At 39.8% G+C, this 13,015-nt stretch overlaps 1 protein-coding gene across 2 annotated transcripts in view; it reads left to right on the forward strand.

Annotated features, from left to right (window-relative positions):
• The window catches only part of DNAJC3 (DnaJ heat shock protein family (Hsp40) member C3), a 77,278-nt gene that overhangs the window by 19,792 nt on the left and 44,471 nt on the right, over positions 1-13,015 (forward strand). The window contains exons 2-3 of one of the 2 annotated variants that reach the window (XM_059684975.1): positions 2,542-2,652; positions 9,951-10,075. In XM_059684975.1, the coding sequence (XP_059540958.1) occupies positions 2,542-2,652; positions 9,951-10,075 (236 nt within the window). Of the gene's footprint in view, positions 1-2,541; positions 2,653-9,950; positions 10,076-13,015 lie in introns of those variants that run through there. The other variant, XM_059684976.1, reaches the window with a different exon arrangement.

Here is a 13,015-nt window from a genome sequence, read left to right on the forward strand (position 1 = left end):
GTTTCTGGCACATGACCTGGTTCTTCTTGAAAAGCTCTTTTCCGCCGAAACCGGTTTGGCTCAGTGGATAGAGCGTCGGCCTGCGGACTGAAAGGTCCCAGGTTCGATTCCGGTCAAGGGCATGTACCTGGGTTGCGGGCACTTCCCCAGTGGAGGATGTGCAGGAGGCAGCTGATCGATGTTTCTCTCTCATCGATGTTTCTAACTCTCTATCTCTCTCCCTTCCTCTCTGTAAAAAATCAATAAAATATATTAAAAAAAAAAAAGAAAGAAAGAAAGAAAAGCTCTTTTCCTAGATGCTTGCATGTTGACTTCCTCACTTCGTTCAATTAAATCTTTGCTCAAATGTCAGCTTCTCAATGAAGCACACCACTCACCACCTTATTTAAAACTGGAAGCCCAGCACTGCTGACCCCCATCACACAGTTGTGCTTTTCCCATAGTACTTTTGCATAATGTGCTATGTAATTTACCTATTTCTTATGTCTGTTTCCTCCTTTAATGCCAGGCACTGTGACTGGTGTAGGTTTTTGTTTGCTTTTCACTTATCCCAAATACTTAGAATAGTGCCTGGTACATTGTAGGTGCTCACCAAGTACTTGAATATTATAGTGGTCTTGATAATATTCATTAAATTGAGAGTCTAGTTTAAGAAAGCAGTTCTAATTTTGTTGTTCAACATAGTTTTACTACTACTGTGTTGTATAGTTTCCCTTATATTTTGTAGACTGGTTACATTCTTTTCATTGACTAGGTTAATATGGTATATTTTTGGGTTGCTTATCCTATCTAATAAAAGAGAAACATGGTAATTAGCATACGACCGCTACCCTTCCCATTGGCTAATCAGGGTGATATGCAAATTAACTGCCAGCCAAGATGGCGGCCGGCAGCCAGACAGCTGGAAGCTAACATGAGGCTTGCTTGCTTCAGTGATGGAGGACTGCAATGTTCCCCGCCTGCCTTGCCGGCCTCTGAGCCTGCAGTTTGAAACATAGTTACAAATATAGAAGCTAAACAAAACCCCAGAAACCAGCTTTCAGCGAGCTGGGATCTCAGAGCTGGAGTTGATACAGAGTTTCGATTATAGAACCTAAACAAACCAGATACCTTCTTTCAGCAGCAGAGGCCTCAGAGCTGGAGCCAGGCTAAAGCTGGCCCAGAATAAAAAAAGAAAAAGAAAAAAGGAGCGGTTGGGAGCTTCAGTCCCAGCCTGAAAACAGCCCTCAGCCCCTCACCCAGACTGGCCAGGCACCCCAGTGGGGACCTCCACCCTGAAGGGTGTGTGACCAGCTGCAAACAGGCATCATCCCCTCATCCAGGCTGGCCAGGCACCCCAGTGAGGACCCCCACCCTGATCCAGGACACCCTTCAGGGCAAACCAGCCAGCCCCACCCATGCACCAGGCCTCTATCCTATATAGTAAAAGGGTAATATGCCTCCCAGCACCAGGATCAGTGGAGCCGCAAGGCCTCCCAGCACTGGGATCAGCGGAGCCGAGAGGCCTCCCGGCATTGGGATCAGCATGACAGGGGGCAGCACCCAAACCCCCTGATCGCCCTGCAGCTCTGTGTGTGATAGGAGGCGGGGCCACAACCTCCCTGTCGGCCCTGCTCTGTTCCTGACAGGGGAAGGCGCCCCAACCCCCTGATCGGCCCTGCTCTGTGCCTGATAGGGAGGAGCTCCCCAACCCCCTGATCGCCCTGCGGCTCTGTGTGTGCCAGGGTGCGGCGCCCCAACCCCCCCACCCCACGGGCCCTGCTCTGTGTGTGACGGGGTAGAGCCATAACCTCCCCATTGGCCCTGCCCTCAGTGTGAGAGTGGCGGCGCCCCAACCCCCTGATCGACCCTGCTCTGTGGGTGACAGGGGGCGGTGCCCCAACTCCCCCTTCGGCCCTACTCTGTGAGTGACGGGGGGAGCTCCTCAACCCCCTGATGGGCCCTGCTCTGTGCGTGACAGGGGGCAGTGCCCCAACCCCCTGATTGGTCCTGCTCTGTGCGTGACGGGGTGGCGCCGCAACCTCTCCATCGACCCTGCCTTGAGTGTGACAGGGAGCCGTGCCCTAACCCCCCAATCGGCCCTACCCTGAGCGTGACTGAGGGTGGCATCGCAACCTCCCAATCGCCCTGCTCTGTGCATGACAGGGGGCGGTGCCCCAACTCCCCAATCGGCCCTGCTCTGAGCCCGACCAGGGGCTGCACCTAGGGATTTGGCCTGCCCTCTGCCACCCGGGAGCAGGCCTAAGCCAGCAGGTCGTTATCTCCCGAGGGGTCCCAGACTGCGAGAGGGCACAGGCCGGGCTGAGGGACCTCCCGCCTCCCCCCCTGAGTGCACAAATTTTTGTGCACCGGGCCTCTAGTACTCTATAAAATGAAGCATGCTTGTGCCTTATTGTTACTTTCTCTAGGTCACTTTTCAGCTCCTTTTACTTTTCTCATCTGATAAATTTCTGAGACAGATAATTATAGTGTTAACATTTTATTCTTTAGAATTAAATCTTGGTCCATGGACAATTAACTTATTTTTTAATTTGTTTTTAGGTGCCGAATGTGGAGTGAATGCAGATGTTGAGAAACATCTTGAATTGGGGAAGAAACTGCTTGCTGCTGGACAGCTAGCTGATGCGTTATCACAGTTTCATGCTGCAGTAGGTTTGTATCTTGGAAGTAAAATACTTAGTGGCCATCTTAGTAAATTTTAATTAATAGCTGTTCTTTAGAATAACATTTAAATTAAACATTATTTAATGCTTAAATACAACATTTAAAAATATTTGCAGGATTCTCAGTGAAATAGATTAGTAAAATAAGTGCATAATACTTGAATGCATGTGTATTTAGCATGAGAGAACGTTCCAGGTAGTAACTGAGATTTGCTACTACAAATACCAAGAATAATTCAAGATAATTTTGACAGAAAACCTTTTTCAATGCATTACACAATTTTCTGCCTCTTAAAAGATTTTACTAAATACATTTTAATTTTCTTGATGACTTGAGATAATCTAGTAGTTACTTTTCTGGTAACTATTAGAACTGTCTTAAGTGCTGCAGCATGGTAATTAAAAAATATTCAGTTATTGTCTTAGATAAAGCATGTCTTAAAAATACTGATTCTTCCTACAACCACAGAAAGTTATGCTTTCTACCTATTTTATACTTTACGATTTGCATTCTTTTTTATTTTTTTAATCCTCACCTGAGGATATTTTTCCATTGATTTTTAGAGAGAGTGGAAGAGAGAGGGAAAGACAGAGAAATATTGATGAGAGAGAAACATATTGATTGGTTGCCTCCTGCATGCACCCTGACCAGGGCCTGGGCCGGGGAGGAGCATGTAACCGAGGTATGTGCCCCTGACTAGAATCAAACCCAGGATCCTTTGGTCTGCAGGCTGATGCTTTATCCACTGAGCCAAACAGGCTAGGGCTATTATTTGCATTCTTTAATCCCACAATTAATGGAAACATTATGCGCCTTGGTATATTGTTAAAATAATTTAAAATGACTCCCTAGTTTTCTTTAGCGTCACTACCATTCAAGAATCCTTGAGCTGGCTCTTCCCCAAAATACCCAATAAAATATTATTGTCTACACTGAAAGATGTAAACTTATAAAGCTAAAGTAATTTTTTGTGTGAAATTCAGTAAAGAGAAAAAGTGAAACACTGGTTGCATCCAGAATTCGAATAGCTATGTCACTTGGTTCATAATTTGGTGAGTAGCAATGATTTTCAAATGGTACAAATATCATAATTTCTGAGGAAGATCTGTGTGATTTGAGACATTCATCATTTTAGTTTATGTAAAACACTTGTTCATAACTAACTATAGAAAGTAAAGGTTAAATTATACATGATGACAATATATAGCAGATAGTGATGGGGTGATGTGGTGTCATGGCTTACTGAATCTCTTAGGAGATATGTTTATCAGAAAAGAAGTGTAGATCCTCTTGGCAGTTGTCTCATTTACCAAACATAACATTTAGTATGGCCACATTGGCTGCTTCAGGTAACCTAGTGATTTGGTGAGAGCCTTTAGCTAACAGTGAATTGTTCTAGACTTAGAAGTTATACACAAGTTATTGCTGCAGATCATAGGGCTGTGCTACTTCAAAATGAATGCTAATCTTTTCTGTTAAAATGTCATCTATGTGCTAATACATTGCTTTAAACTAATTATATAAAAAGTTTGTTAAATGTTTATTTATTCATAAAAGTGTTTATACCTCCCAACGTCTAAATTTTGTAATGTACTTTATTTCTTTAACTTCAGCTTTGATTAGAAATTGATGTTACTTTTTTTTTATTAAGGTATTACATATGTGTCCTTATCCCTTCTTTCCCCCTCACCGTTCATGCCTTCACCCCCCCTGGTGTCTGTGTCCATTGGTTAGGCTTATATGCATGCATATAAGTCCTTTGGTTGATCTCTCCCCCTTACTGCCACCCTCCCCTACCTTACCTCTGAGGTTTGAGCATCTGATCGATGCTTCTCTGTCTCTGGATCTGTTTTTGTTCATCAGTTTATATTGTTCATTATAATCCACAAATGAGTGAGATCATGTGAAATTTATCTTTCTCTGACTTATTTTGCTTAGCATAATGCTCTCCAGCTCCACCCATGCTGTTGCAAATGGTAGGAGTTCCTTCCTTTTTATAGCAGCGTAGTATTCCATTGTGTCAATGTACAACAGTTTTTTACTCCACTCATCTGCTGATGGGCACTTAGGCTGTTTACCAATCTTAGCTATTGTAAACTGTGCTGCTATGAACATAGGGGTGCATATATTCTTTCTGATTGGTGTTTCTAGTTTTTTGGGATATATTCCTAGAAGTGGAATCACTGGGTCGAATGGGAATTCCATTCTTAGTTTTTTGATGAAACTCCATACTGTTCTCCACAGTGGCTGCACCAGTCTGCATTCCCACCAGCAGTGCATGAGGGCTCTCTTTTCTCCGCATCCTCGCCAGCACTTGTTGATTTTTTGATGATAGCCATTCTGACAGGTGTGAGATGGTACCTCATTGTTGTTTTGATTTGCATCTCTTGAATGATTAGTTTTTTTTTTTAGCATGTTTTCATATGTCTCTTGGCCTTCCTTATGTCCTCTTTCGAAAAGTATCTATTTAGATCTGTTGCCCATTTTTTGATTGGGTTGTTTATCTTCCTTTTGTTAAGTTGTATGAATTCCCCGTAAATGCTGGAGATTAAACCCTTATCGGAGATAACATTGACAAATATGTTCTCCCATGCAGTGGGTTTTCTTGTTGTTTTACTGATGGTTTCTTTTGCTGTGCAGAAGCTTTTTATTTTTATGTAGTTCCATTTGTTTATTTTCTCTTTAGTTTCCATTGCCCTAGGACAGGGGTGGGCAACCTTTTTGTGAGTGTGTGCCAAAACCAGCAAAATCTCTGACTCAAAATTCTTCTGTGTGCCAACCCTAATTTTTTGAGAACATGTTACACCTACTTGATATCTCTTAAGGTGTACGTATGTGAAGAACCTTGAAGAAATGATAAAATTCATTCGAGCGACAAAAACACTGTATATGATGATGAAAAATACATTTATTTTCAATGTATACATGTACACTGATAGTCTGACAGAAAACTTTATGACTCCGTGAAGCAGGGGGTCCCGCGGGGGTGAGGCCGACGGAGTCCTAACGAAGCATGCCTAACTCCGGAGACTAGGTTCAGTGGCGCAGATCTAAGTTTATTGTGTAAGTGCAGCAACATATATAACATTCCAGACCAATCAGAAATTTACACCATCCTTAGGGCAACCAATGGTAGGAAAGATCAGGGTACTATGTAGGGGCTCTAGGGGGCTTACTCCGGTGGGCGCTGTCACTTCCCGGTGTGCCGAGGAAGCTTGTATAGGCGGAGTGTGCTCACGCCATTGCATCCGCCACTGCCCTGAGATAAATCTCCTGAGCTCTTCCCACAACTCCGTTTGATATTATCAGTGGGACTTTTGCTGCTGCATCACCAATGACAGAGATTTTACATCAGGTTTATATTTTGTGACCTTCAGAGATATGCACGAGCTACTACTTTCATCCTCCAGGCTACTCCTATTGTGAGACTTAACAAAATTCATCACTGAAAACAAAGATTCACAAGCGTATGTGGATGAAACCAAAACACTGGTCGGATCTCGGAAGGCAGGGAGAGTTAAGGCAGAAGCATAGAAATTGCTCTTCCCCTCTCTCGTCAATCCATGTCTATGTGCTTTAAGATAACTTGTTATGTAAAATTATTTATTTATCTAAGATGCACCTACACTGAATTTATCTGAAAAATAAAAAAAAGTCAATATTAAAAAAATTGTAAATGGAAGATTATAAGAGAGGGTTTCGCATGCCAGCAAAAGTTACTGGCGTGCCATGTTTGGCATGCGTGCCAGGGGTTGCCCACCCCTGCCCTAGGAGCTGTATCGGTGAAGATATTGCTTCGGCATATGTCTGAGATTTTGCTGCCTGTGGATTCCTCTAAGATTTTTATGGTTTCCCGTCTTACGTTTAACTCCTTTATCCATTTTGAGTTTATTTTTGTCTATGGTGTAAGTTGGTGGTCTAGTTTCATTTTTTTGCATGTATCTGTCCAATTTTCCCAACACCATTTATTGAAGAGACTGTCTTGACTCCATTGCATGGTCTTGCCTCCTGTGTCAAAAATTAATTGAGCTTAGTGGTTTGGGAAGATTTCTGGATTCTCTATTCTATTCCATTGGTCTATATGTCTGTTCTTATGCCAGTACCAGGCAGTTTTGAGAGCAGTGACTTTGTAATATAGCTTGATATCTGGTATTGAGATCCCTCCTACTTTGTTTTTCTTTTTCAGGATTGCTGCAGCTATTCTGGGTCTTTTTTTATTCCAGATGAACTTTTGGAGAGTTCGTTCTTGGTCTGTGAAATATGCTGTTGGTATTTTAATGGGGAGTGCATTGAATCTATAGATTGCTTTGGATAGTATGGACATTTTGATGATGATGTTAAAGTTTTTAATAGAATTTGGCCAGCAGCATGTTGTGTATCAACAAATCATTTTTTATAATGTTGCAGACATTATTTATGGTTGTGATACCCTTCCATTTTTATTTTTGAAAAGTTACTTTGAATGTTTTGATAATTACTTGGGCATGGTATGTTTTATGATTACATTTTTACACAATAAAAGGTTTATGTGTTGAAACTGCATAGTAACACAAGTAATTGTTTCTACCTTGTGGCACAGATCTGTCAGTGATTTAGTTTTGAAATATTTTTGAATCTGTCATATAAATATTTTTTGGCAGGGGTTTTAAGATTTAGAACTGATTGGGAAATAGTCTTGATCTGTTGGAAACATTTTTGATTTAAGAAAGAGTGTAGTTTATCACTTTTCAAATAGTCTTCTGAAACAGTTGCAACCATTTTAATGTGATGAAGGAGTTTTATTTAGAGATTTATCATTAGAGAAAACCACAGTGCAGGTGTGAAGATGGCCCCACCTCTCATTCCCACATCATGTCTTATGTTCTGTGTGTCTGAAATGTATTCTAGGGTGTGAAATCATTTTTTTGATAGACCTTACATAGTGTCTTCTTCCTGTTTGGCAGGAATGAGTGTCTGAAGTAGATTCAATGGTGGGCATGTCTGAAATGATAGGTTTCTCCATTTGCTTGGTAAAAAACCCCCCAGTATTACATTTATGTAGTTTTGCCAAATTAAAAAACACCCCAAGTCTACTTTTATTTGTCACTTAAGCATATGGTGCTTTCTCATGACATTTGAACATCACTTGTGAAATGGGAATGAGCATTCCTGTTCACATTTAGACAGAAGGAAACAGAGAATGCTCTGGTGACCTTCCAAAGGTCACATTCCAGGTCAAAAGATTGTGAACTTCTTAAGGATAGGTACTACTTTTTCTTACTGTTGTCATTTTTTAATTTTAACACCTGATTGGTGCCCAGTTAAAGTTTGAAGTGAATGAAGGAGGTAGAGTTGGATTAGCTGGCAGCCAGAATAAAAAATAATTTTTGTACCCAGGCAAGGGTGGTGTTCTTCTGCTTCCTGCTACCACTGTTTACAACATCATTTGTAATTGACTTCCTGATGTATTTTCTCCAGATAGTAGTTGTATATTCTTTATTAGGGCTAATTTTCTCATATTTGAATTGTTTGATAGTTTTAGGATTAAATCTTAAATTCATCCCTCATGTTCAAATTTCTAATCAACGAGTGTAACAATTTGAATGACATGTTTTAAAATGAACGCACGTATTTATATGCAGGCTTGCAAGTAATTTAAACAATGAATTGTATATTGAGTGGATAATAGGAAAAGTGATTTTTTTGAGGTTATCAAATCTTGTATTTATCAAGATAATGGTGTGTGGTTTAAATGCCAAATTTAAAGCATGAATTTCTTAAACTAATCCTTGTTTAGTTGCTACTTTATACACAATGATATAGGAAGGGACACTAGTTCTAAGAACTGTTGGTATTTTAAGGTGAAGAGCCAGGCTATTCTATTTTGCCATTCAAGTGACTCTATACCACTAAGCAAATTGGTACATGATTCATGTATTGAGCCATTGTCATTTGATTCCTTATTTTTGTGGATTTAGTGTTATACATTGAAATGGGGTCCCAACTCCATTTCATGTCTTAAAAATACCTAAAAACTGAATAGTAAAATACCTAAAAATTGCATAGTAAAATAAATGAAAGTGAATGCCCCAGAAATATTTTATACAGACATTTTAAATATGTGTATAATCAAATACTTAATACAAAAGTTATGTCATACATAATCCTCTTTGGAGATTTTCCTGCACAGACTGAAATTGTCAATTTTTTCTTTTTTATAATTCTTTATTGTTGAAAGTATTACATGTGTCCCTCTATCTCCCCAATTGACCCCCTCCAGTCCACCACAGGCCTTCAGGACCCTATTGTCTGTGTCCATGGGTTATGTATATATGCATACAAGGTCTTTGGTTGATTACCTCCCACCCTCCCCCGCCTTTCCTCTGAGATTCCACACTCTGTTCCATGCTTCCATGTCTCTGGATCCACTCCGTTCATCAGTTTATTTTGTTACTTAGATTCCACATATGAGTGCGATCATGTGATACTCGTCTTTCTCTGACTGACTTATTTCACTTAGCATGATACTCTTCAGGTTCCTCCATGCTGTCTCAAAGGGCAAGAAATTCTTTTTTTTACTGCTGCATAGTATTCATGGTATAAATGTACCACAGCTTTTTTATCCAATCATCTACTCATGGATATTTGGGCTGTTTCCAGATCTTAGCTATTGTAAATTGGGCTGCTATGAACATAGGGGTGCATACATTCTTTCTTATTAGTGCTTTGGGTTTCTTAGGTTATATTCCTAGAAGTGGGATCACTGGGTCAAATGGCAGATCCATATTTAATTTTTTGAGGAAACTCCATACTGTTTTTCATAATAGTTGTACCAGTCTGCTTTCCCACCAGCAGTGCCCTGGGGTTCCCTTTTCTCCACATCCTTGCCAGCACTTGTCATTTGTTGGTTTAACAGTAGCCATTCTGACAAGTATGAGTTGATACCTCATTGTTGTTTTAATTTGCATCTCTCTGGTGATCAGTGACTTTAGCATTTTTTCATATGTTTCTTGGCCATCTCTATGTCCTCTTCAGAGAAGTGTCTATTTAGGTCCTTTACCCATTTTTAAATTGGATTGTTTTAACTTGCAGTTTGTGGATTGGATTTGGCTGAGAGGCCAGTTTGCTGACCCTTGTTCTGGATTTATTTGCAGTGATCTTGCTAGGCAACACGATTCATTATTGATGAAGAAATTCTTTTCTTAATTAACCTTTCTTAATAGAATTGCAAATTCTAATATTGTTTAGGTGACTTGGTTTTTTAAAATAAATTACTGAGCGCTAATATTTATTATTTTAATTTTCAGATGGAGACCCAGATAACTATGTTGCTTACTATAGAAGAGCTACTGCCTTTTTAGCTATGGGAAAATCAAAAGCAGCACTTCCTGATTTAACTAAAGTGATTGAATTGAAGATGGATTTCACTGCAGTAAGTGCATCTAAACTTTCTTTAAGGTTTAATTTAAGGGAACGTGGAAGAGGGAATTTGTTAAGGTGAGGACTGGCATGCTGGGTAGGCATGGCTGGAGGATATAGAAAGCCACTATGATGTAGTGGACTGGGCAGTTAAGAACCCTCTAAAGTCCCTGACATCAAAGGTCTGTGAAAGAGGGACAGTGGGTACATTAGATAATTTTTAGAAGCATGGCAGTGAAGTTTATTCTGTCATTTAGGAAGACCTCTGTGTGGAGGATGGAGTGCAGGGCGCAAGAAGTGAGGCTGAGAAATGAGTTGATGAAGAGCCTGTTAAATTAAGAGGCTGTCAGGTTACTAATGACAGTTTCAATTAGTCAGTAGCAGGAACAATAAAGAAAAGGAGATAACTAAGCAGTGGTTTGTGGTGAATTAGACAGTATTCTCCCCTGGAACCAACACACAGACTTCAGAAGTGGAGGTATTTACAACCTAATGGGATATTTTGACAATTGGTAGCTCAGTGTAATGGCTTAAAATAATAGGGCCAATTAGATGGTTTCAAAATTAATTTGATAACTCATTTATTGTTTATAACCTGCCATATTCCAAACAGAATTTGAGATAATTAGATATGGGTGAATGTTTGGTTTGAAACGTTACTATTATTTTAAGATGGAATTCCCAAGTATCTAATTTTCTTCAATCTGCTTGGAAGAAATAAGGCGAGTCCCAAATTCAGGGGTCCTGGTAGAACACAAAACATACTCGGGAGCCAGGCAGCAAGGCAAACATCTTTACTTCTATGTAGAAGGGTACTCAGCACATGGTCTGGAGCGCTCGCACACCTAGCAGGCTTTTTAATCCCTGGCACACATGACCTGTCCCTCACTTTTGATTGGAGCTCAGGCGCACAGTCTTGCTCAATTGGCTAATTCAAAAGGAGGAGTTGGCCTTTGCTGTTTCAAGATGGCAGCCCCCAGGGAGCTGCAAGTCATGTGGCCAACATGGCGGCTGCCTAAACTGTTTATTGACAGAAAAGATGAGTTGTTTATTCTCACATATTACTTTATCTAGCTAAGCACAACCTTTCACAAAGGTTAAGTAGCTCATTATCCTAATACTATAGTAGCTATTAGCTAATTGAAGAAGCTTTAATATTGCTTTTTATGTGTGTTAATGCACTTAACAGGGAATTGGGGAAATTTTATGTATCATAAAAGTAACATAAAAGTTTTAGTGGAATATGTATGTAGTTTCTCTCTTTTAAAATTTAATTTTAACTTTTCAATTACAGTTGACATACAATATTAGTTTCAGGTATATAACATAGTGATTAGACATTTATATACTTTACAAAGGATTCATAAAAATATTGCTAAGAGCCATGTCAAAGTACCTATGTGACACCATACACAGTTATTAGACTACTAGAGGCCTGATGGACGAAATTCATGCAAGGGGCTCGGCCCTTGCAGCTGCGGCGGCTGCTTCAGCCCTCGAAGCCCCAGCTTCATCCAGAAGATTGTCCAGAAGGTCGCTCGGCTGTCTGGTCTAATTAGCATATTACACTTTTATTATTATAGATTATTGACTCTATTCCCTATGCTATACTTTACATCCCCATGATTTTTTTTTAATATATTTTATTGATTTTTTACAGAGAGGAAGGGAGAGAGATAGAGAGTTAGAAACATCGATGAGAGAGAAACATCGATCAGCTGCCTCCTGCACATCTCTCACTGGGGATATGCCCGCAACCAAGGTACATGCCCTTGACCGGAATCGAACTCGGGACCCTTCAGTCCGCAGGCCGATGCTCTATCCACTGAGCCAAACCAGTTTCGGCCATCCCCATGATTTTTATACTTCTTAATTTTGTACTTCTTAATTCCTTTCACCTTGTTCACCCTTCCCCCTCAACCATCTTCCCATCTGGCAACCATGGATTTGTTCTCTATATCTGTGAGTTTTTTTATTTGTTTGTTTATTTTGTTTTTTTAAATTCCACATATAAGTGAAATCAAATGTTATTTTTCTTTCACTTTTTTCACTTAGCATAATACCCTCTAGGTCCATTCATGTTGTCACTGATGGCAATATTTCGTTCTTTTTCATGGCTGAGTAAAACTCCAATGTATATATAAATAAATGCCAAATCTTTTTTGTCTATTCGTCTGTTGGTAGACATTTACTCTGCTTCCATATCTTGGCTACTGTAAATAATGCTGCAGTGAACATCGGGGTGCACATGTTTTCAAAATAGTGTTTTGGGTTTCTTCATATCAATACCAAAAGTGGAATTGGTAGTTGTATTTATATTGTTTTCCATAGTGGCTGTACCAATTCACCATACCACCAATAGTACATGAGGGTTCCCTTTTCTCTACATCTCACCAACACTTGCTAGTTGATTTCTGGATGATGGCCATTCTGACAGGTGTGAGGTAACATCTCATTGTGATTTTGATTTGTGTTTCCCTGATGATCAGTAACGTTGAGCATCTTTTAATATGTCTTTTGGCTGTCTGTATATGCTCTTTGGAGAAATGTTTATTCAGAGCCTCTGCTCATTTTTAAAAATCAGATTCTTTGTTTTTTGGTTTTTTTTTTTGGTGTTAAGTAGTTTGAGTTCCTTACATAATTTGGATATTAACTCCTTATCAGATGTATCATTGGTGACTCTCCCATTCAGATGGTTTCCTTTGCTGTGCAAAAACTTTTTAGTTTGATGTGGTTCCATTTGTTTATTTATTTTTTGTTTCCCTTGCTTGAGGAGATATATCCAAAAGAATATTATTAAGAGCGATGTCAAAGAGTTCACTGCCTATATTTTCTTCTAGGAGTTTTATGGTTTCAGACCTTATATGTAAGTCTTAAATCCCTTTTTATTTCATTTTTGTATATGGTATAGGAAAGTGGTCTAGTTGCATTTTTTTTTTGCATGTATTTGTCC

The sequence above is a fragment of the Myotis daubentonii genome, chromosome 2, assembly GCF_963259705.1.
Source record: "Myotis daubentonii chromosome 2, mMyoDau2.1, whole genome shotgun sequence".
In the NCBI taxonomy this organism is placed as follows: domain Eukaryota; kingdom Metazoa; phylum Chordata; class Mammalia; order Chiroptera; family Vespertilionidae; genus Myotis; species Myotis daubentonii.